This window comes from Emiliania huxleyi (assembly GCF_000372725.1).
Source record: "Emiliania huxleyi CCMP1516 chromosome Unknown EMIHUscaffold_155, whole genome shotgun sequence".
In the NCBI taxonomy this organism is placed as follows: Eukaryota; Haptophyta; order Isochrysidales; family Noelaerhabdaceae; genus Emiliania; species Emiliania huxleyi.
In genome coordinates, this window is record NW_005201036.1 from 153,117 (window position 1) to 173,136 (window position 20,020).

At 66.7% G+C, this 20,020-nt stretch overlaps 6 protein-coding genes across 6 annotated transcripts; 2 read left to right on the forward strand and 4 right to left on the reverse strand.

Moving 5' to 3' along the window:
* Positions 1 to 1,618: 1,618 nt before the first annotated feature.
* On the reverse strand, positions 1,619 to 2,991 carry EMIHUDRAFT_229394 (hypothetical protein; the record flags this gene model as incomplete). The annotated part of the gene is made up of 4 exons (XM_005786037.1): positions 1,619 to 2,186; positions 2,269 to 2,553; positions 2,616 to 2,656; positions 2,959 to 2,991. The coding sequence occupies 4 exons, from the start codon at positions 2,989 to 2,991 to the stop codon at positions 1,619 to 1,621; spliced, it is 927 nt and encodes a 308-aa protein (XP_005786094.1).
* A 535-nt stretch (positions 2,992 to 3,526) lies between these two features.
* EMIHUDRAFT_229395 (hypothetical protein) lies at positions 3,527 to 8,575 on the reverse strand (the record flags this gene model as incomplete). Its single annotated transcript, XM_005786038.1, has 14 exons — positions 3,527 to 4,039; positions 4,115 to 4,342; positions 4,420 to 4,470; positions 4,503 to 4,612; positions 4,680 to 4,713; positions 5,112 to 5,825; positions 6,045 to 6,164; positions 6,273 to 6,689; positions 7,005 to 7,160; positions 7,284 to 7,376; positions 7,461 to 7,553; positions 7,632 to 7,755; positions 8,010 to 8,104; positions 8,459 to 8,575. The coding sequence occupies 14 exons, from the start codon at positions 8,573 to 8,575 to the stop codon at positions 3,527 to 3,529; spliced, it is 2,865 nt and encodes a 954-aa protein (XP_005786095.1).
* A 2,210-nt stretch (positions 8,576 to 10,785) lies between these two features.
* Positions 10,786 to 11,778, reverse strand: EMIHUDRAFT_111657 (hypothetical protein; the record flags this gene model as incomplete). The annotated part of the gene is made up of 1 exon (XM_005786039.1): positions 10,786 to 11,778. One exon carries the CDS (start codon positions 11,776 to 11,778, stop codon positions 10,786 to 10,788), a length of 993 nt encoding a protein of 330 aa, XP_005786096.1.
* Positions 11,779 to 12,015: 237 nt separating this feature from the next.
* On the forward strand, positions 12,016 to 12,813 carry EMIHUDRAFT_229397 (hypothetical protein; the record flags this gene model as incomplete). Its single annotated transcript, XM_005786040.1, has 2 exons — positions 12,016 to 12,668; positions 12,786 to 12,813. 2 exons carry the CDS (start codon positions 12,016 to 12,018, stop codon positions 12,811 to 12,813), a joined length of 681 nt encoding a protein of 226 aa, XP_005786097.1.
* A 1,215-nt stretch (positions 12,814 to 14,028) lies between these two features.
* EMIHUDRAFT_229399 (hypothetical protein) lies at positions 14,029 to 14,861 on the forward strand (the record flags this gene model as incomplete). The annotated part of the gene is made up of 2 exons (XM_005786041.1): positions 14,029 to 14,121; positions 14,520 to 14,861. 2 exons carry the CDS (start codon positions 14,029 to 14,031, stop codon positions 14,859 to 14,861), a joined length of 435 nt encoding a protein of 144 aa, XP_005786098.1.
* A 1,265-nt stretch (positions 14,862 to 16,126) lies between these two features.
* On the reverse strand, positions 16,127 to 17,270 carry EMIHUDRAFT_313953 (hypothetical protein; the record flags this gene model as incomplete). The annotated part of the gene is made up of 2 exons (XM_005786042.1): positions 16,127 to 16,464; positions 16,670 to 17,270. 2 exons carry the CDS (start codon positions 17,268 to 17,270, stop codon positions 16,127 to 16,129), a joined length of 939 nt encoding a protein of 312 aa, XP_005786099.1.
* Positions 17,271 to 20,020: the final 2,750 nt, after the last annotated feature.

The following is a 20,020-nucleotide window of genomic DNA, read 5'->3' on the forward strand; positions in this document are numbered from 1 at the left end:
AGGTTCCCCGGAGGAGCGGCCGCACACTGCTCGGTACCCCCCCTGCAGCTGCACAACTAAGCTCATGACCGACCCCCCCCCCAGCAGCAGAGCGCTGCTGCTGGGGGGGTCGGGTGGGGGGGGTCCGGACCCCCCCTGCGCAGCAGGAGCGCTCTGCCTGTGGGGATGTGGGGGGTGCTGGCATCTCTGTACAGACCAGCAGCCGTGTAAGTAGCATGCGTTCCAGTGGCGAGAGTTTATAGTCGGCATCAAAATCAGTGGTCTCACCGGCGGGCCCTCCTACTGCCAACCGGGAGGTGCGGGGCACGCCAGCCTCTCTTCTACGCCTCTCGTGCCTCGCGGCGCCTCTGCTTAAGGGGGGAAGATACGGCTCTCGCAGGCCAGCCCATCATACGCCGTGGCACAGCGGGGAGCACAGCGGGCTGTACAAGATATTGTTCCCTCTCTTCGCATGCTCGTCGTTGGTGATATCCGCGCGAGGTCATACGCCACAGGCCAGCAATCACTCGCTGATGAGACTACACTCTGATGTATAGGCGCGTGACCGCGTGTGGTATTACAAGATAGACTCACATGGTCACAAGTCTTTAGTAAAACGCCAGCACTCGACACGACGAAGGTGTATTGGGCTCGAAGGCGCGGTGAACACAACCGCCTCGAGCGTACCGCTCAAACACGAGCCGAGGGTGGAGGGGGGGGCGGCGGCGAAGAGGCGGGAGAGCTGGGTCCAGTGCGCTCTGCTGCTGGGGGGGTCGGGAACCCCCCCCAGCAGCAGAGCTCTGCTGCTGGGGGGGTCAGACCCCCCCCCCCCCCAGCAGCAGGGATGAGCTTAGTTGTGCAGGGGGGGTACCGAGCAGTGTGCGGCCGCTCGAGGGAGGTTCGTGTCATGAGAGAGAAGATACACTGGTCCGGCAGCGAGCTTGTTGCGGGCGGCGCGCGCAGCCCCAGCCGCGCCGTCGGCCCCGCCGCGGGACGCCGGACTCCCCGACTCCCCGTGCCCGGTGCCCCCCCCGTCGCCCCCCCCCCCCGTGCGCGCTCCCCCGCCCTCGCCGTCGCCCCTCGGGCCCGCGCCGCCATGCACGCAGGGGGCCTGGCAGCCGGGCACGCCGCTCCGGTCTACCAAGCTCTAAGGTACTATGTTATAAGCCGATCTAAGCCGCCCCGGAGCGGAGGGCTGGAGCGAAAAAGAGCAAGCGAAAAAGAGTGGTCAGTGACTCGAGGGAGGCTCAGTCACCCCGCGGGGCCGCGCTCGACCGTCGACGACACGTCGAGCGGCCTTTCTAAGCCTTTCACGGCGGTGTTAGCTGTTAAAACCGCGTATACTCACAACTCACGCGCCCGTGTCGATGCGGTATGGTCGTAAGGCGCTCTTTACGATTACGTGTTCACATGTATGGAACAGCTACCAAAACCAGCACTTGTCTCCGGCTACGACAATTCTCGTGGGAGGTGCGTGGGGCATCGGGGAATCGGGGCTCTTCCCCCTCCGACAGCGCCCGACCGGCGAATAAATTAGACATGCGCAGAGCAGAGGGAATCTTGAGCGCCGACTGGGAGCATCTCTGATCACCCACCTCGCGCGTGCCAGTCCTCCCGACTCCACGAGCCGAGGGTGGGCTTACACAGCTTCGCCCGTGGCGGGGTTCGTGACCTTGAGGGACACACGGCCACCGCTCACGAGATCTCCCTCGCTGGAGACGCCGAGCGCGACGGCCACAACGGCAACCACCGAGGCGACAAAGCCAACGCACGCAAAAGGAAGCCCGTACGTCAGGTCGAAGTGGTCCTCGGGCTTCAGTTTAGGGATGACGGGGTTGTGGCAGGTCCACTCCTTGGTGTAGATGACGGCGGCGAGGACGACGACGATGAAGAAGCCCACCGAGAGCACCACCCACACGAGCAGGGGTACCACCTTTGCCACCTTGGGCTTGACGAGGCCGGAGAGGGCAGCGGCGTGGAAGATGACCATCAGCCCGGCGGCGATGACGGCGATGATGCCGAGTGACATGGCGGCCATGCCCGTGTCGCGCAGCTCGGTGCATGACAGAAACTGGATCGGGTGCTTGAGGATGTCGCCCTTCACCACGAGAGGCAGCGCCTCAGCCACAGGCCCGACTCCCAGCTCGTTGATAAGGTCCATGAGCGTCATGCTGGCGCTCAGGCCAGGCACGTCGCCCGTCTCCCACCTGAGGGAGGGCGCGGAGGGCTGCTGAGGTGCAGGGTATTGCTCTGTGGAGTGCAGGTGAGTTGACCGCTCTGTCGTCTCACCACGCCCGGCCCGAAGAGTCCTTGAGCAGTCCGATGCCGTAGCGGGGCCCGAGGAGCTGCGCTAGCGTCTGATAGTCCTCCCCGCGTGTGCCCGTAGTCACCGTATTACCGTCCGCGTCGGGCCCGACGATGAAGTCCGCAGTATCGGGCAGGACTGCAGTGTCGACGACCGTTGGTGGCTCGTCCTTGAGCACAATGACAGAGCGGCCATCGGCCAGAGCGGCTACGCAAAACGCCACCTCGATTAGTGCAATGGTGACGCAGAGGACGTGGACGATGGCCGACCTGGCGGCAGGGTGGCGGATTGGGAGAGGAGAAGGGGGATGCGCGGTCCGGGGTGGGCCCACTTTGAGTCCATTTCGATGACCGGGATCTTCTCGGACGGCACCTGCGCGGAGCACGCGGCGGCGGGCAGGATACATCAACGCCGGTCGCGGCCCGTAGGTGGCAGTACACTGTGCATGCTGCTGTGGAGGGTCGGGCGAGCGGGGTGGGGCGGCGGGTGAGGGCACGGGCCACTGGGCCAGCTGCTGCGCTGCCCTTGCGCGAGAGCCGTGGGCTGGGGTCGTGCTCGGCGGCGAGGACGCACAGCGAGCGAGCGAGCGCGCGGTTGCGTGGCCCGGGGCGAGGAGGCGAAAGGGGGCGCGCACTGGTATCTTAGGGAAAGGAGCACGCGTGATTCAGGGGCACGCGTTTTTCAATTGGCGCGGGCGGCTCTTCCATGTGCTTCGCAGCCGCCGTCTTTTGATTTCGGCGTCGTCGGGGATGAATCGACGGAACTGTGCCCTTCCAAGTAACCCTATCTGCGCGGTGGTTCCGGGGGCCCACGTGAAGAGTCCTCGCAAATGGCCTTTACACTGTAAACTCTGTGAACATAGATTCATAGTGGTAGTGCACGTGCTCTCGCCGCGCTCGGCTTAGCTCTCTAGCAGAGCGTTGGTGTTGGGGCGCCAGCTAGGTTCGTCTGCACTCTGGTCTCTGCAACACCAGGAAGGCAAAGCCGTAAAGAAAAAGAAAACGACTCGCAAAGTAGTAAAGAAAGCGGATCCGCTTAATTAAATGTCTGCATAGTACAAGCCCCGACACGCGCCTCGAAGACTACATGGTCATAGTACTAAATCAAACATCACAGAGCGCATATGCGGGCGAGACGCGATCCCGATCGTCACTGACAGTACACAAGCGCAAGCCATCACAGCAACTGATACATCATGGAGCATGCCATGCCCCCCCCCCCCCCCCCCCCCAAACGCTGCCCTCAATCGCTGTCGTCATCGCCGCCCACCGCTGGCGCCGCTGCGCGCACGACCTTCTCCGCCTCGTCGAGCCGCCCCTTCTGCTCGGCAGTCAGCTCCGGCCCTCCTTCCTTTTTGAGGTGCTCGAGGGCGGGCCGGACCTTGCCGTCAATGCTCGCTACGACGCCGGCCGCGTTGCCTTTCCGGATCGCGGCCACCTTCTCGTTGACCGCGGCCTCGGCGCTCTCGCAGACCGAGTCGACCGCCACGCCGAGCAGCTTCGTGCAGCTGCTCATCAGCTCGTCTCGCCGCTCCGAGACGTCGTGCGGCAGCCCCTCCTTGTCGATGTCGGCCAGGATCTTCTTGGAGGTGCCGTCCTCGAAGATGGAGTTGTGCACGCGCAAGCTCTCCTTGGCCTCCTTGAGCGCGCCGGCCAGCGCCTGGTCGCGCTCGGCCTTGGTTCCGCCGATGCCGTTCTCCAGTACGCGCGTCGCAGTCTGCAGCCGAGAGTCGAGCAGCCCGGACCAGGCATTCACCTACTCGTGTCCACAGCCGCGTCAAGAGCGGAGGCCCGCGGGGCTGTCCTGGTCGGTCCCCGCCCGGGAGCGGACCGAGTGCATCAGGCCGAGCCGGTAGTCGGCCTTCTCGACGATGTCGAGCTCCTCCTCCGAGTAGACGAGGCTCCCCTTTTGCTTGATGTACAGCCGGTCGTCGAGCGCCTCGGAGCCGCCGATGGTGAGGCCCACAGCAGAGAGCCCCTCCGACACCTCGGTGTACGTGGCGCGCAGCGCAGCGGCCGTCTCGATCGGGCCCGCTGCGCGCTTCACCAGATCCATCACCTGCGGGTGGCGGTGGAACCCGAGGCTTGGCCAGAGAGTGGAGTTCCCGCGGTGTGGGCTCGCGGGCGTTGCTTCACCTCGTCGCGGTCTTTGATGAGCTTCTTGTTCTGCCGCTTCCGCATCTCGGCCTGCAGCGGACGGGGATGGCGGGGCGTGACACGGCCATCATGCCGTCTGGCGAGAGTGCCCCGGCGCGGCCCCGTGCCTGCAGCCCCTGCGGCTTTGGCGCCGCCTTCGCACGCGCGCCCCGCTTGGTCAACGGCACGCCGCCTGTTCACAGAGCGGTCGCCTCAGTGGCGAAAGGGAGCGTTCGGAAGCTCCGCTGCGCACCGCGCACCGTCATCGTCGTCACCACCGCCGCCACCGCCCTTCTTTGCGCCAGGCAGGGGCGGCGGCCTAATGCCGCCGGGCGGCGGCGGCGGCGGCGGCGGCGCTCCAGGCGCGCGGCCGGGCAGTGGCGGCGGCGCGAGGCCAGGGGGGCCGAGCGGCGGGGGCGCCATTCCGTGCATCGGCGGGGGCGTCGCCATCGAGTGCCTCCGGATGGCCTCCTTGGCCGCCTTCTCTGCAAAGCCGAGCAGCATCTCCTCGAGCGCCTGGGAGAGGAAGCGTGCGGCGCGTGTGTGTGGCTGGGGCGGGGCCTGGCTTGGCAACTGTTTGCGGGAAGGGGGTCGGGCGCTTTCGTCCCGTCATCGAGGGGGTCCTCCGTCTCGGCCGGCTCGCCGCCCGCGCCGGCGGCGATGCTCCTCCGTCGCTTCGCCGCCGCCTTGACGGAGCTGAGCGCGTCCGCCCTGCCCTCCCCGAAGCTCCTCCTCTCGAGCCGCTCGTCGAGCGACTCGTACCGACGAGGCGTCAGCCTCAGCTGCAGCTGCGGCTGATTCCCAGCGCTGGCGGCGGCGAGGGCACGCCGCAAGTCCTCGTCTGCCGTCAGCGTGACGCGCGCGCCATCGGGCTCGATAGCCTGGAGCACGAGGTCGGACTCCGCACGCCGATTGAAGAGCTGGCGCGCGCTCGACTCCGCCTCGGCGAGGCTCGCCGTGCCGGGCGAGAGGGGCAGCGACAAGTAGCGGTTGACGCCGTCATTGCCCACTCGCACCACTGGCGGGCGCGGCGGTCCCGTCCCTTGGACCGCCAGCCCAGCCGCCTCGAACTCTGACGCGTCGATGAAACCGTCGTTGTTCTTGTCGAGCTGCGCAAAGCTCAGCCTGCCCCCCGCCGGCGACCGCATCAGCGCCGGGACGTCCTTCAGCGCCTTGTCCATCTTGTCGTGCACCTCCTCGACGCGATCTGTCGCCGCAGCTGCGCGCTGCTCCCTCTCCCGCAACGCCTTGTCCATCTTGTCGTGCACCTCCTCGACGCGATCTGTCGCCGCAGCTGCGCGCTGCTCCCTCTCCCGCAACGCCTTGTCCATCTTGTCGTGCACCTCCTCGACGCGATCTGTCGCCGCAGCTGCGCGCTGCTCCCTCTCCCGCAACGCCTTGTCCATCTTGTCGTGCACCTCCTCGACGCGATCTGTCGCCGCAGCTGCGCGTTCCGCCGCTGCGGCTGCGCGCCCCTCCACCTGCGCGGCGCGCTCCACCGCCGACGCCACCGCCCCCTCCACCTGCGCCGCACGCTCCACCGCAGCCGCCGCAGCTCCTTCCACTAGAGCCGCGCGCTCCATGGCCGCAGCTGCGGCCCCCTCCACCTGCGCCGCACGCTCCACCGCGCGCTCCTCGACCTGGGCAACGCGCTCCACCGCGGCCGCGACGCGGTCCTCGAGCTCGTTCCAGCGGTCCGTGCTAGCGGCGGCGCCGATCAAAGGCTCTGCTGCCCCGATCCGACCCTCGTCGTGGCTCCGCTCGGCGCCAACGGCGGCGGCGGCGGCCGCCGCCGCCGCCGCCGCCGCGGCCTCTCGCTCCGCCCCGGCGGCTGCAGCGGCGGCCGACGTGACGTGCGACTCGATCGTACCGAGCCGCTGCAGCACGTCTTGGAGCAGCGCCTCCGCTGCTCCGTCCTGCAGCGACGAGGAGAGGTACGACGAGATCTCGCTCCCGCCCGCCTCCGAAGCGCTTGCGCTCACCAGCCCATCGCTCAGCGGACTCACCGCCCTCTTGGGAGAGCTCGCCGCCCTGTTGGGGGGCGCGAGGCGAAGCTGTAGCGGGCTCGTGTCGGCGGCGGCGAGGGCGCTCCGCAAGTCCTCGTCCTCCACAAGCGTGACGCGCGCGCCATCGGGCTCGATAGCCTGGAGCACGAGGTCGGACTCCGCACGCCGATTGAAGAGCTGGCGCGCGCTCGACTCCGCCTCGGCGAGGCTCGCCGTGCCGGGCGAGAGGGGCAGCCGGAGGAACCGGTTGACGCCGTCGCTGTCCTCCACTCGCACCACCGGCGGGCGCGGCGCAAGCGGCGGCGCAAGCGGTGGTGGCGGCAGCGGCGGCGGCGGCGGCGGCGGTAGCAAATTCGGCGGTGGTGGCATCGGCGGGATAAGGTGCTGCTGCAGGGGCGGCGGCGGCAAATGGTGCGGCGGCTGCTCCGGGCGCTCGCGCGCGGCGCCAAGCGCCCGCACGCGCTCCTCGAGGGCTCGCGCGGTCGGCGGGCGCGGGCGTGGCGGTGGCGGCGGCGGCGCTGCCGCCGTCTTGGTGGCGCGCGCCTCCCTTTTGGCCGCCGCCTCGAAGATTCTCCTCACCTCGCCGACGTACCACGCTCGCAGCTCGGTCTGCACCTTGTCGAGGTCGCGCTGCCTCGCGCCCTCGCCCTCCGGCCGCGACGGCGCGTCGGACACGCCCGCAGCCTCTCCGTGCACGGCAGTCCAGAGCGTCTCGCTCAGGTGCGTCTTCCCGCGCTGCAGCGCCGGCACGAACGAGGGCCTGCTCCCGGCAGGGCGAGGGTGGTATGCGGGAGGCCGAGGCGGATGGTGGGCGGGAGGGGGAGGCGGCGGGCGGCGGCGGGAGCGCGGCTGCCTGACGGCGGCGCGACCCCTCTTGAAGACGCGCCCAAACTTGCCCCGCTCGGGCGCTGACATGGGCGCTGGCATGCTCTCCTCCCCATCGCGCTCCGCCTGTCTCGGGGACACGAGGGCGGGGGCGAGTCGGCGGGCGTGAGGGAGAGTGGTGGCCAGAGCGACCGCCCCCCGCGAGCCCACCGGCAGTAGAGGCCAAGCGTTGTCGTCGTGGCGGCTGTGGTGCGAGCTGCCCGTGTTGCAGGAGGGGGCGGCCGACGACGCCGACGAGAGGACCTGCGCGTGCGCGGAGTGGCAAGACGAGACTGAGCGGCACAGCTGGACCCTTGGGAGGGAGACGGCGGCCCAAGTCACCGAAGACGAGGACGCCGCGACGCTCACCGCCGGCGCTGCGATGCTCACCCCTCCCTCGCTGGGGGAAGGGGCGAGCAGAGGCGGCTGCCGCCGGGCGCGCTCGAGCCGCTCGAGGTAGGCGGCGCTACGCGGCGGCGCAGCCGCTTGCCGCCTCAACGCCTAGACACTCACACAAGACGGCTGGCCGGGAGCGGTTCCGCTGCACTCGCCCGCCCGCCCTGCCCTCGCACGCGCCTGGATCTCGAGCTCGTGCTTAATTACTAGTTGAGTAGCGCTGTTTAGTTACCTGCTAATTAAGCCTGGATCTCGAGCTCGTGCTCATGCTGCCTACGGGGCGGGGCGGGGAGCGTCTCATCCACGCGTCGCGGCCCCGGCCACCTCGAGCGCAGCGGATGCCGAGCGGCGAGCTCCTCCCGCAGCGCCGCCACCACCGCCTCAACCTCGGCCGGCCCCGCGCTCGCCGTCGAGTCGCCCTGGGCGGCGTCTCTGCTCGAGGAGGCGCACGAGGAGGAGGCGCACGAGGAGGAGGCGCACGAGGAGGTGGAGTGGCGCAGGACCGCGTCCAGCGACTCCTTCCCTCCGCCCGCCTCGCCCAGCACACAGTCAAGCGAGAGACCGGACCGCTCGCCGACCCTCGCGAGCGGGCGAGACTGCTGGTGCCGCTGGTGCTGCTGGTGCTGCTGGTGCTGCTGGTGCTGCTGGTGCTGCTGCTGATGGTGCACCGCCACCGCCGCCGCATGCGCCGCCGCCACCGCCTGAGTCTGCTGCGCCTCCTCTCGCCTCCGCCTCTCGTCGAGGTCAGATCGCATCTGCTCGCGCATCTGCACGACTATCTCCTGCAGCTGCGCCTGCATCTGCGCCTGCATCTTTGCCTGCATCTCGAGAACCTGCGCCTGCATCTGGGCCTGCAGCTGCCCCTGCATCTCGAGCGCCTGCGCCTGCATCTGCGCCTGCAGCTCCACCGGGTCCGGAGAGCCTGCGCGCGCGGCCGCCGCATCCTGCGACGAGCTTCTCCCCAGCGGCTCGGCCGGCTTCTGCCGCGCGGCTGAAGGCTGCCCTGCAAAGTTCACCGACGGAGTCCGGTGCGGCGGCGGCGGCCGCTGCGTCGGACTGGGCACCGGAGCAACGGCCGCGGCTGGCGAGGGCTCCGAGGCGGCTGCAGCAGCTGCGGCAGCGGCAGCCCGCTTCGCCTTTAGCGCCTCCAACCTCTCGCGTGCTGCCGAAGCCCCGGCTGCACCCGACGCACTCGACGCCGCCGGCGACAGCGACCCTGACGGCTGCGTCGTGGGCGGCTCGGGAGGCGGCTCGGGAGGCGGCTCGGGAGGCGGCTCCGCAGGCGGCTCGGGCGATGGCGGCTGCGGGCTGGGCGCCGAGCTGGCGGCCGGCGCTGACTCCGCGGCGGCAGCAGCGGCAGCTCGCTTCGCCTTGAGCGCCTCCAGCCTCTCGCGCGCACCCGGCATATCAGGTCGGCCACCTAGCTCCTCCTGCTACCTGCCGTGCTCGAGCATCGGGGCAGCGCGGCGGCTAGGACGGTCCGCAATGTGGAAAAGAATTTTGCACTCACATAGCCGAAGAGAGGAGCGAGTTCTATTTACGGGACTGGCGCGCTCTGGGCAGAAAAAGGAATTTTAGCTGAAGAAGAATTTCACCAAAGCCGAAACTACCTCGCACGACACTGGGCACGGGACTGGCGCGCACTGGCACTAACACAGGTACACCTGAGGGAGGGTGTAGAGGATGTAGAGTGTAGAGCGCTGTAGAGCTGTAGAGATGTAGAGCGCTCTGGAGCGCTGTAGAGCTGTAGAGCTCTACATCCGGCGCGGGACAGAGCGATGCAGATGTAGAGCACTGTAGAGCGCGATTTTGCTGTAGAGTTTGTTGTAGAGGCCTCTACAGCAAACCCGCCGGGAAGGCAGTGACTCAAAGAGGTCGAGCCGCGCTAATGGGGTGTCTCCGAGCTTACTGGAGCTCTGATGGACGGCCCTGACTTCTATCCCTGACACACAGAGAGTCACTCTGGACGGCACACAACACCCTATAACTGCGTCATGACCAGCCTGCCATGCGTCGCCGGTGCCGCATTTGTCGCAGTGCTTCTGTAGCAGGCGGTGGACTGTCGGCTGCGAGGACGGTCGCATTTGCGCGAGGCGAGGCGAGCATTCAGACGCGCTGCATGCGCCATGCCTCGCGCTAGCGCGTGCGGGAGCTCCTGGCTGAGCGTTGAGTCCAGGCGAGTTGCGCTGGCCACGATCGCTGCGCCAAGCCGAGCTGACGCGCCGAGGCGCCGGCCAGTCGCAGCCGTGAGGCATGCCACAGCAGCAGAGGCACCTGCCACCCATTGGGCGGGCAGACAGAAGGCCAGAGCAGCACCGGCAAGTGCAACGCGCCTCATGTCGGAGAGCGACCGTGCCTCGTTCGCCGCTCCTGATGCGGATGTAGAGTTTGTTGTAGAGATTTCACGTTGTAGAGCGCCTCTACATCGCTCTACAACGCACGCAGTTCGTCCCGCGCCGGATGTAGAGCTCTACAGCTCTACAGCGCTCTACAGCGCTCTACATCTCTACAGCTCTACAACGCTCTACACTCTACATCCTCTACACCCTCCCTCAGAGGTACACCACGGGAGCCGCCTAAGCGACTTCCTGCGAGGACGGGGCGAGGCTCTTAGCTCCGTGCACTCGACCCACGACCGCCCTCAAAAAGAGTTTATCCACCTCATCGTGCGCAGCGAGTGTTGCGCAGTGCAGGAGGCTGCCCGTCCTGGCTCCTGCGTCCTGGGGGAGGGTGCGGTCGGCCCAGGCCGCGAGCGTCGCAGCGTCCCCTATGTTAGAGGAGGTGTGTGTACGGTAATGTACGTGTTTTTTGTTACCCCGGTTTGGCGCGGTCGGTCACGCTGTGTCCTGTGACACTGTGACTTCCAAACACACCCCTCGAGAGACACACACCGACGTCGCACGTGAACACAGGGCTTCAGGCCCCAAATGATGTGTGAGTGTTAGATTTGTTTGGTATTGCTTAAAATCTCTCTCTCTCTCTCTCTCTCTCTCTCTCTCTCTCTCTCTCTCTCTCTCTCTCTCTCTCTCTCTCTCTCTCTCTCTCTGACTATCTTCCACGTAGTAGCTAGTACGTGGTGCTAATCTGCTAAATCACTCTTCTATTCCACGCCCAGCGCGCGCGGCCGTGGGGATCCGGGCCGCCAATAGCACGGGTTTGGGCCTTGCGGCGCATGCGACGGGCACTGGGCGACGCCGACCGGCGCGAAACCAAACGCGTTGAGGTACCTCTCACAACACGTCGGGGAGTAGAACTTGCGGACCTCCTCGCCCTTGCGGAGCAGACGCTTCGCGTGCATTGTGAAGGCGTGCTCGTTCGCGCGGAATCGATTCTTGACGTCGCCGGGTGAACCGTGGTTGAGCAAGTCGGCGCCGGGCGCACTAAAGAGGATATGGGTGCCGGGCGAGTACCAGGGAAGGCTCCACTGGCGAGCCCCGAGCACGCTCACCAGGTTGCGAAAGCGCTCCAAGCTGAACGTCTCCCGCATTAGCTGCTCGTGGGTGCATACGCCGGCGCCGCAGACTCCGCCCTCGCTTAATGCGGCAGCGTGACGGCGGAACCCCACCGCGGCAAGGCGCCGCCACTCCGCCTCGGTCGACGCCCGCGACGAGGCTGCCAGACTCCGGCTGTAGTTGGAGAGCGAATTCAGCCGCTCCTGAGAGGTCACGGGGTCCCACATCTGCGGGATGCCGTCCGTCGGGTGTGCCTCGAGCAGTGCCTTTACGTAAGGCATCCAAAAGGACTCGCGGCGAGCAGACTCGCGGATCAAAAAAACAGCCATTGCACTGCGCAGGCCGACTTCGTTGATGAGCGGGGAGAGGCTCGAGTTCTGGATTGTAAAGGCACTCAACAAGCTGAGCTTTGGCACGCGGCACACCAGTTCTGCTGATCGGATGTTTTCGGTTGCCCGGACGCCGCGGATCGAGATGCCAAGAGTGGGGTAGTAGAAGGTGGCCAATTCGAGCTTCGGGCAGTCTATGCCCATCGCCTTGGACGCGTGCGGCCAGAGTTCCAGTCGCTCGGCAGTGGTCCTCCTCTCCCAGGTCTCGCGTCTCCAGAGGCCGCCGTCGAGCAAATCAGCGGGCATGGGCATGGATGGCACGGACGACACGTGTGTTGCCGCCATCTGTCTGTTTGGGAGTAGGTTTGTCTGTTTAGGGACGCACGCAACGAACAAGGCGAGAAGATGTAAAAGAAAAACAATGAATTTTCCTTTTTGTCTGCTAGTGAAGGGAAGAAAACTCCGGCGAGGAAGTGGGAAAAAGAAAAAACCAAACCGGCGCGCGCCAATAGGAGGGCTGAGGTCTTGTTCTACACCGTTAAGTCCATCATGCCGGCCGCGCTGGCCGGGCCCATTCCCGGGCCCTCTCCCGGGCCCTCACCCGGGCCCTCGCCAAAACGTCACGCCGCCGGCCTCGACCCCTCGCCCTCGCCAAAGCGTGTCGCCGCCGCGCCTTCCGTCCCGTACCACGAGAAGCAGGTCAAGCGGTGGTGCGGGCTGCACTGCCTCAATGCACTGGAGCAGCGTGCGGCGTTCACCCGTCGGCAGCTCAAGGGCTTTGCCGATCAGCTTTTCATCGCGTGCGCGGCGATCGATGACGACACCGCCAGTGAAGGCATCCGCGGCCGCGCAGGGACCGTGCGCGCGCCCGCTTCGCACGCCTTTGGCTCCGCGAGCGACGGCGACGTGGACGTGCAGGTGCTGATCGTCGCGCTGCAGTCGCTCGACCGCACGGTCGCGCAGCTTGCGGCAGAGCCGCCCCCGTCGCCGGAGGAGACTGCCGACGTGCGCGGGCTGCTCCTGCACGAGGACCGCGGTGGCGACGTGGGCGAGCACTGGTGGGCGCTCCGCCGGCTCGGTGACGACTGGTACGACCTCGACTCGCTCCTCGACGGCGGCGAGGTGGTGGCCCGCGGCGCCGACGCCTTCCGCGCACTGCTCGAGACACACCTCTCCTCGCTCTCGCCCTCTGGAGAGCGGAGGTCCGTCTACCTCGTCCACGGCCTCGTCGACCTGCCGCCGCCGCCGCCGCCGCCGCCGCCGCCGCCCGAGGCTGCCGCCGGGGGCAGGTCGAGCCCGAGCCCGAGGAGCCCCGCGAGGAAGGAGGTCGGGCCGCCCGAGGCCTAAGCCCGGGGTGGCAGCCGTTGCCCAGCGCAGAGAGGGAGAGTCGGAGAGAGGCGTCGTGAGCCGTGTGGCCCGCAGCACTTGGAGCACTTGGAGTGCAGTCGTAAGCGACCGCAAATTAAGGTCCGACACGCGACAGGTTGCGCCAGGTTGTGCGGCGGCACCGAGCACCGCCTCTCTGTAAATAATGCGCCTGCGGGCCGACCCCCACAGATAGAGCACTTGGAGCACTTGGAGGGCAGTCCGCCTCCGGGCCGAGTGTGCGTGTTTTTCTCTATCCTCTTGCCGCTCTCGGCCTCCCTCTTGCTTGCGCTCGGCACCCGGCACCGACTCGGTGACGCCACAACGGAGTAACCATGTCGAAGCGGCCTGCGGGCGACCGTCCCGCGACCGAGGCCTCCCTCCGCGCGGCCGTGCTTCCGTTTGCGCGCATGCCGCGCGATGAGCGGCCGCCGCACGCACTGCTTAAGCTGCCGGAGGGCCACTCGCTGGTCTCGAGCGAAACCTTTCGCGTGCTGTCTTGGGGTGGCACCGGCCACCGCGACGCGCTTCGACTGGGCGCGCCCTGGCTGAGTGAGCAGGTTGCCACGACCGCGGCCTCCGCCGCCGATGCCGGCGACGACTCGATCGAGTTTGGTGCGGCGGCGGCGCACTCGGACGAGTGGATGTGGGTGCCGGTCACCGTGCCAGCAGTCCCTCCTCGCGAGGGCAACGTGTACGTCACCCACGAGACTGGCGAGCGGATCCCTGAGCGTGGCGAGCTCTACCATCGCGTGTGGATCGAGGAGGGCGTCCCGCCAAAGCAGGCGCCGCTTTGAGGGCGCCACCGTCGGCACCGCTCGGGAGGGGCGAGCGCTGCGTGCCCGCCCCGTGCGCGCAGGTGCCGCTCGCTGAGTACGAGGCGGGGCTCGTCGCGCAGAAGGAGGCGCGTGCCGCGGCGGCCGGCGACCGGCGCCGCTTTGGCGAGACGGCTCCACTCGGCACCCGGCTTCGCACCGTCAAGACCAAGCGCGACGGCGACTGCTTCTTCTCCGCCATCTGCAAGGCGCTAACCCTAGCCCTCACCCTAACCCTAACCCTAGCCCTAACCCTAACCCTAACTGCTTCTTCTCCGCCATCTGCAAGGCGTTCGACTCCGCACACGCGAGCCGCGACCCGGAGATGTGGCGGACCATGTGGGAGCGCCTCCCCCCCGCCGACGGCTCCCCTCCGCCGCCGATGCCTCCCCCGACCGAGCCTCCCTCGGTCTGCGAGCTGCGGCGCTGCTGCGGCGCACACTTCAAGGAGGAGGCGTGGCTCGCGTGCCAGGCGGTGGGCGGCGCCGCGTTCGCCTTCATCGACAACACCTCCCTCGACGAGACGCGGCGAGATATAGCCGAGATACGGCCGAGATACGGTCGAGATGCGGTCGAGATGCAGCCGAGGTACAGCCGAGACGTGCCACACCTCGCTCGGTGAGATGTGCAGCGCAGCGCGCCGCCGCCGCACGACGCCCGAGATCGCGCGAGAGATGACCCGAGATCGCGCGAGAGATGACCCGAGGTCGTTCGCGATGCCAGGCGGAACATCGCCCGCCCCGCCGCCGACTCGGAAGGCAGCCGCACGCACTGGCCGACGAGAGTCATTCACAGCTCCACTATTCACACCTCCTGCTGTGAATAGGCAGCCGCACGCACTGGGCCGACGAGACGTCGCTCGCCACTCTGCAGCGCTACCTCAACCTGCGCCTGCTCATCTTCAACCCGGCGGCACACTTCGCCAACCAGGCCGCGGCGTGCGGGCCGGAGCTGCCGGGCGAGCTGCCGCCGGGAGAGCGCGCGGCCGACAACCCGCCGCCGCCGCGGTACGTTGTCCTGAGGCACACTCACCGAGGCACCAAGGAGCAGCACTACGAGCTCTACGCGCTGGGCGAGGCCGCAGTCTTGGCCGAGGAGGCGCTGCCGACCGGGATCAAGCGCGCGTTTGCCAAGGTGGTGCCGGGCGCGCTGGCGGCGGCGTGGCGTGAGCTGGGGCGCGAGGAGGCCTCGCCGCCGGCGGGGGCGAGTGTCTAGCGGGGCCTCGGGCCCCGCGCGGAGTCGGGGGAGCGGGGAGCGGGGGCAGGAGTCTCGCGCCGGCTCTGTCTCTCTCCCGCTTCCGGTACAGTGAGCATACACCTGTCCGAGAGACTCGGGGGGGGTCGCCGGTGGCGGTGCGCCCGCCCGGCCAGGTACGCGTGGGGAGCGGGAGCCGGGAGGGCGGGATGCGTCTGTTTACAGACCGTCTGACAGCGAGAGGCAGAGGCCCGGCCGCGCAGCGCCCGAGACGCAGACTGCACCACTTTCGCAGACGCGGGCGAGTGACCGCGAGCGTGTGCATGGCACGCGGCGGGCACGAGCGACGCGGCGCACCGACGACCGAGGTTCAGGGCTGATTGTGGTTGTTTTGCGAGTCCTAAAAGATACAGTCGCGCACCTCATGCGCGCGCGTGTGCCCTAGCGGCTAGCGCGTGCCTCAGCCGCACATGCGTATGCTTACGGGTTGTTGCACGAGTATATGGGCCAAAAGCGTCGAAAATGTCCGAAAAAAGCGTGTCTCGAGTTTGTTGCAGCTCCGCAGCCTGCGCGCGCTGCCGGGACGCACCGCTTGCTGGATCTGTGCACTCCCTGGGTCCCAGGGAGTGCACAGATCCAACAGGAGTGAGTAGACTCGACGCCGTACTTGAGATGGAGCTGCAGAAAGTACGCCGCCGAACGTGCCACCGACGGCGTCCTGGCGGAGGTGGTGGAGTTTGAGAACTGAGGCTGCGGAGGTGACGCCTGAGGTACCGGCCCGTGCACGGCGACTCAGCCGGCGACCGCCACGGGCTCAGACGAGACTTGTCGACTCGTTCCATCTCAGCTTCACCGTGGTCATCGGGCGTCTGTCGACGTCACGACCACGCATGCAGCTCGCGGGTTTGAGGTCGCAAGAGCCAAGATGGTGGCGTTTGGACATCCCAACCATCAAACAAGACAGCCTGTAGGTGATGGCGGGACGGCGCAGTGTTTGTGGCACTCGGCAGTAGGCACCCGCGGCACGGCCCCGCTGTCGGCTCTCGCGGGCTGCGGAACCGGCCCCATAAGGGGACGGTCCGGGCGAGTGTGGCAGCTCCTGCGCTAGTATGGGCACCCTCCATCACAACACTACTGATCCTGGTCATCAGAGCTGCCAGGGATAGCGTCAGGAGCCGGTAGGAGTCAAAACCCCTCATATTTGAGACATCGTGGCCCCGCATATACTCGTGCAACAACCCTTACACACGGTTGCTAGCAACAGTATGTCCACGTACACTCTTACTTCACAGGGCGCCGCGCGTCCCCCCGCTGCCGCACAGGCCTCTCGCCAGGCAGTCGTCCCGCATGTTGAGCGCCGAGGTGACCACCCTGCCCATGTCCATCGCGGGGAGGTGCTGCAGGTACTGCGGCAGCTCCTCGTCGCCGTCCAGCTCGAGTAGCTCGTCCTGGCACGTCTCGAGGACGGCGAGGCAGACGAAGGTGTGCAGCTCCTGCAGCGACCCCTCCGGCGGCGCCGAAAAGTACGCGTCCCACAGGCGGAGCACGCACGGCAGCGGCAGCTCCTTGGACAGGAGCAGCGAGAGCCAAGAGTCGAGCCAGCCGCCGCCGCCAGCCGGGCTGCCTAAGCAGGCGGGCTGCGAGCAGGCTCAGACAGCTCCCGTGAGCCGCGAGTCGGGAAGGCCGCCAGCCGCCAGTGGTGAGTTATTCACAGCTCTACTATTCACACCTCCTGCTGTGAATAGGTGATGAAGGCCGCCAGCCGCCAGTGGTGAGTCGCTTCTCTGCGTCAAGTGTGCTAGTGTCGACCAGTCTCGACCAGTCTCGACCAGTCTCGGCTGCTCTCGTGCCGGTGGTGAGGCGCTCCTCCGCCTCGAGGTGGGCGTACAGCTCGGGTAGCAGGTGGCGCAGCAGCGTGAGCAGGGCGACCGCCATCTGCTTGCGCCCCTCAAAGGTGAGCGCCCAGCTCAGCTGGCCCATCAGCCCCTCGAACCCAAAGTAAGCGTCCGTGTCCGAGTCGCGGTACACGTGCTCAAACGGCGCGAGCAGGTGAAGCATGCCGGAGGTGTAGTCCGCGGCGTGGCAGTGGAGGTAGGTGCGCAGCAGCCGCTCGAGCCGCTGCCGGCTGCGGAGATGAGGCGCAGCGGCGTGGTGCCCACGGACCTCCGCCTTGATCCGCCGCGTGAGCTCGAGCTGCGGATCGCTCTGCCACGCCCGCTCGAGCCGGAGGTAGCGCTGCTCCATCAGCTTGCCGAGCGATAGCTCCTGCGCCTTCTCGGGCCGTGTCACGCCGAGCAGGTACTTCCACGCCTCGGCGCGCAGCCGCTCGGGGATGCCAAGTCGACACAGGGTCGCAAGCTTGTCCATCTCGACGGCGCACTCCGACTCGAGCACCTCGGCCATCTCCTGCTCCTCGCGCGGCGTAAGCATGGCTGGGACCAGATGGGACCAGCGAGGCGGAGGAGCGAACTGGCAAACCAAAGAGAATTTGCCGACCCGCCAAGACTGCCATGCGCCAAAACAAGGCGCGAATAAAATGCCATGTCGGCAGGCCTCGCCGCTCACAGCCTCGCCACACGCACTACCACTTTTCTTCATATCTGGGGCCTCCGGCGCCAGTGCGAAGTCTAGTCGCCCTAAACCACCAGCCGATGAGCGACTCCCGGAGCGAGTCCCCGAGCAAGCGCGTGCGGATCGAACCGGCACCACCGCCTCAACCGGCAGGCACCTTTATGGCGCGCGCCGCCACTCCCCCGGCCTGCCCCAACAAGCGTCGACAAAACACTGATACACAGCCACTCACAGAGACCAAACCTGCACTCAGAACAGCGCCAAAACGAGCGAACACGCGCCCACCAACCACACGCGACAGAGCATAGCACAAAATCCGACGCGCGCACTCGCGACGCAGCGCAGCGCAGAAGCTGACGCTGACGCTGACGCTGCGCTGCGCTCGCTCGCTTGCTGCACGGCACGCGCTCCGCACACGCACGCGCGTGCGCTCGCGCGCTTCGCGTTCGCTCCGCGAAGGACACCCACAACTCGAACCCGAGACTCCCCACAAAACAAGAGCCCCTCGAACCGATAGAACCCAACTCATGCACAACCACCTCTACAGCTGCTCATATAGCCGCGAATCTCTGCCATAGGGAATGCAGGCTGCGATGGGCGAGTCCCTCCCATACGTGGAAAAGGCGCTGATGATCGAGACGATCCACATGAACAACACCCACGTGGGGACCGTCGTGGAGTGCATGACGCTCGACATGGAGTACGAGGGGGCAAAATTCAACTTGCACCAAAACCGCAACACCTACTACCTCTCAAGCTCGGACGAAATGGTCGACTTCGACGCGATGCTGAACCGCTTTGCGACGCCGGGCGTCCCACTGCCCATCAGCGACGGCTTCGTTGCCACCTACCTCGACGGTGCGGAAAAGAAACCCCTCCCCTGCCCAAATAAAGAAATATCCCTCACCCCCCTCCTCCTCCCTCCGTCCTACGACCCTCACAGGCGACCGGTGCAACATACCCCCCGGCGCCAAGATCACGATGAATGTGGTCGACCTCACCATGGCGCTAAAGGAGAAGACCAAGGAGGTCCCCAAATCCAAGGACAAGAACATGGTCCACTTCCGCGTCGAGATCATGCCGCAGTCGACCCTCCTCGCCGAGTCTGTGGACGAGGCCGAGATGACGCGCACCATGCGCAACCTCTTCCAGGCGCCGCGGGGGACGACCCTCGAGATCGATGTCCGGAAGGCGGTCCAAAAGGCCTTCGAGGGATTCTCGTTCAACATCTCTGCGATGAGCTTCTACGTTGACATCACGGTCAAGCGGGACGACGAGTCGAAGGCCCTGCGGCCCACCCACAACTCTTCCCTACCGACCACAGACAGAATCCCCCCTCCCCCCCCCCCCGATGCAGCATCCCATCTGCATGATCAAGCCGCGCGCGGACTGCCAGACGACCTCCGGCGCGGCCATCCGCATCGAGCCCATTTCCGGCGTCCGAGGCAAGCCCGCGATGGCGTGGCAGCACGACGAGAGCCACTCGGCGGCGAGCAACACGCTCCTGGGCTTCACACCCACGCCGCCCCCCCCGCCCGACGTCCCCATGCACGTCTGGGCGCGCCCTCTCGTGATCGCGATTCAGGAAATCTGCTTCGCCTCGGGCCGCATCATGATGCCGTACTCGAAGGGCCTCGACGGCGCGGCCCCAGGCACCAAGCTGTTCGGGTGCCACACCAAGGCACAGATCCCCCCTTCTTCCCCACCCTTCCTCCCGCCCTTGACTGCTCCACCAATCCACCAAACAGGTCCAATTCGACGCCCTGCACGACGTCCTCATCCACAACCCCAAGGGCCTCCCCGCGATCACCAAGGCGGACGGCCGCATCCACGTGGCGGACAAGGACGGCCGCTCCTGGCAGTTTGACCTCTTCTCCCGCCGCGAGTCCATCTTCTGCTCCAAGCACGAGTCGCAGCAGACCGCACAAAAGAAATCACAGAAAAAGAAAACCACTCTGGAATATAGGTGCCTCAAGCTGCCTCCGTTCGCGAGGTTCAACGGCGTCGTCGCGCACCACATCACGCAGCTGCAGCAACAAGGGCTGGTGGGGGACTTGAGCCGAGTTTGGTGCGACTGCCGCTCGCTCAGCGGCCCCCCACCTGGCCCCTCGACCGCCAACAAGTCCCCGGAGGAGACGGCAGCCATGCGCAACCGCCTCGTCGAAGCGCGAGAGAAGCGGAAGCGAGAGCGGGAGGAAGCGGAAAAGGCCTACGCGAAGCGCCGCGGCTCCACCTCCGCCGACAACGCATAGGGCCTAGTGATGCTGCTACACAAGCGCCACCCTCTTCCGAGCCACCTAATCCCGTTTAACATCCAGCGACCGTCTCCACTAGGCAACCCCTTTGTGATGAGAGGGGAGAGCGAGAGAGACCTCGTGGTCGAAGGATTCGGACAGGTGCTCAAACTACCACGGGGAGATCATACTAGAAAAGCTGAAGAAAATGTATTGCGAGATAGCAAAGTAAGGCTCGTGGTCTAGTGGTTCGGGGACCAACATTCTGTCTAAAGGCCCGGGTTCGGGTTTATCTCGGACATGTTTTTGGCCACACAAAGAAGTCACTGTGAGAGTCATTTTGTGAAACAAAAGAGAAACGATTTATCACCTTGA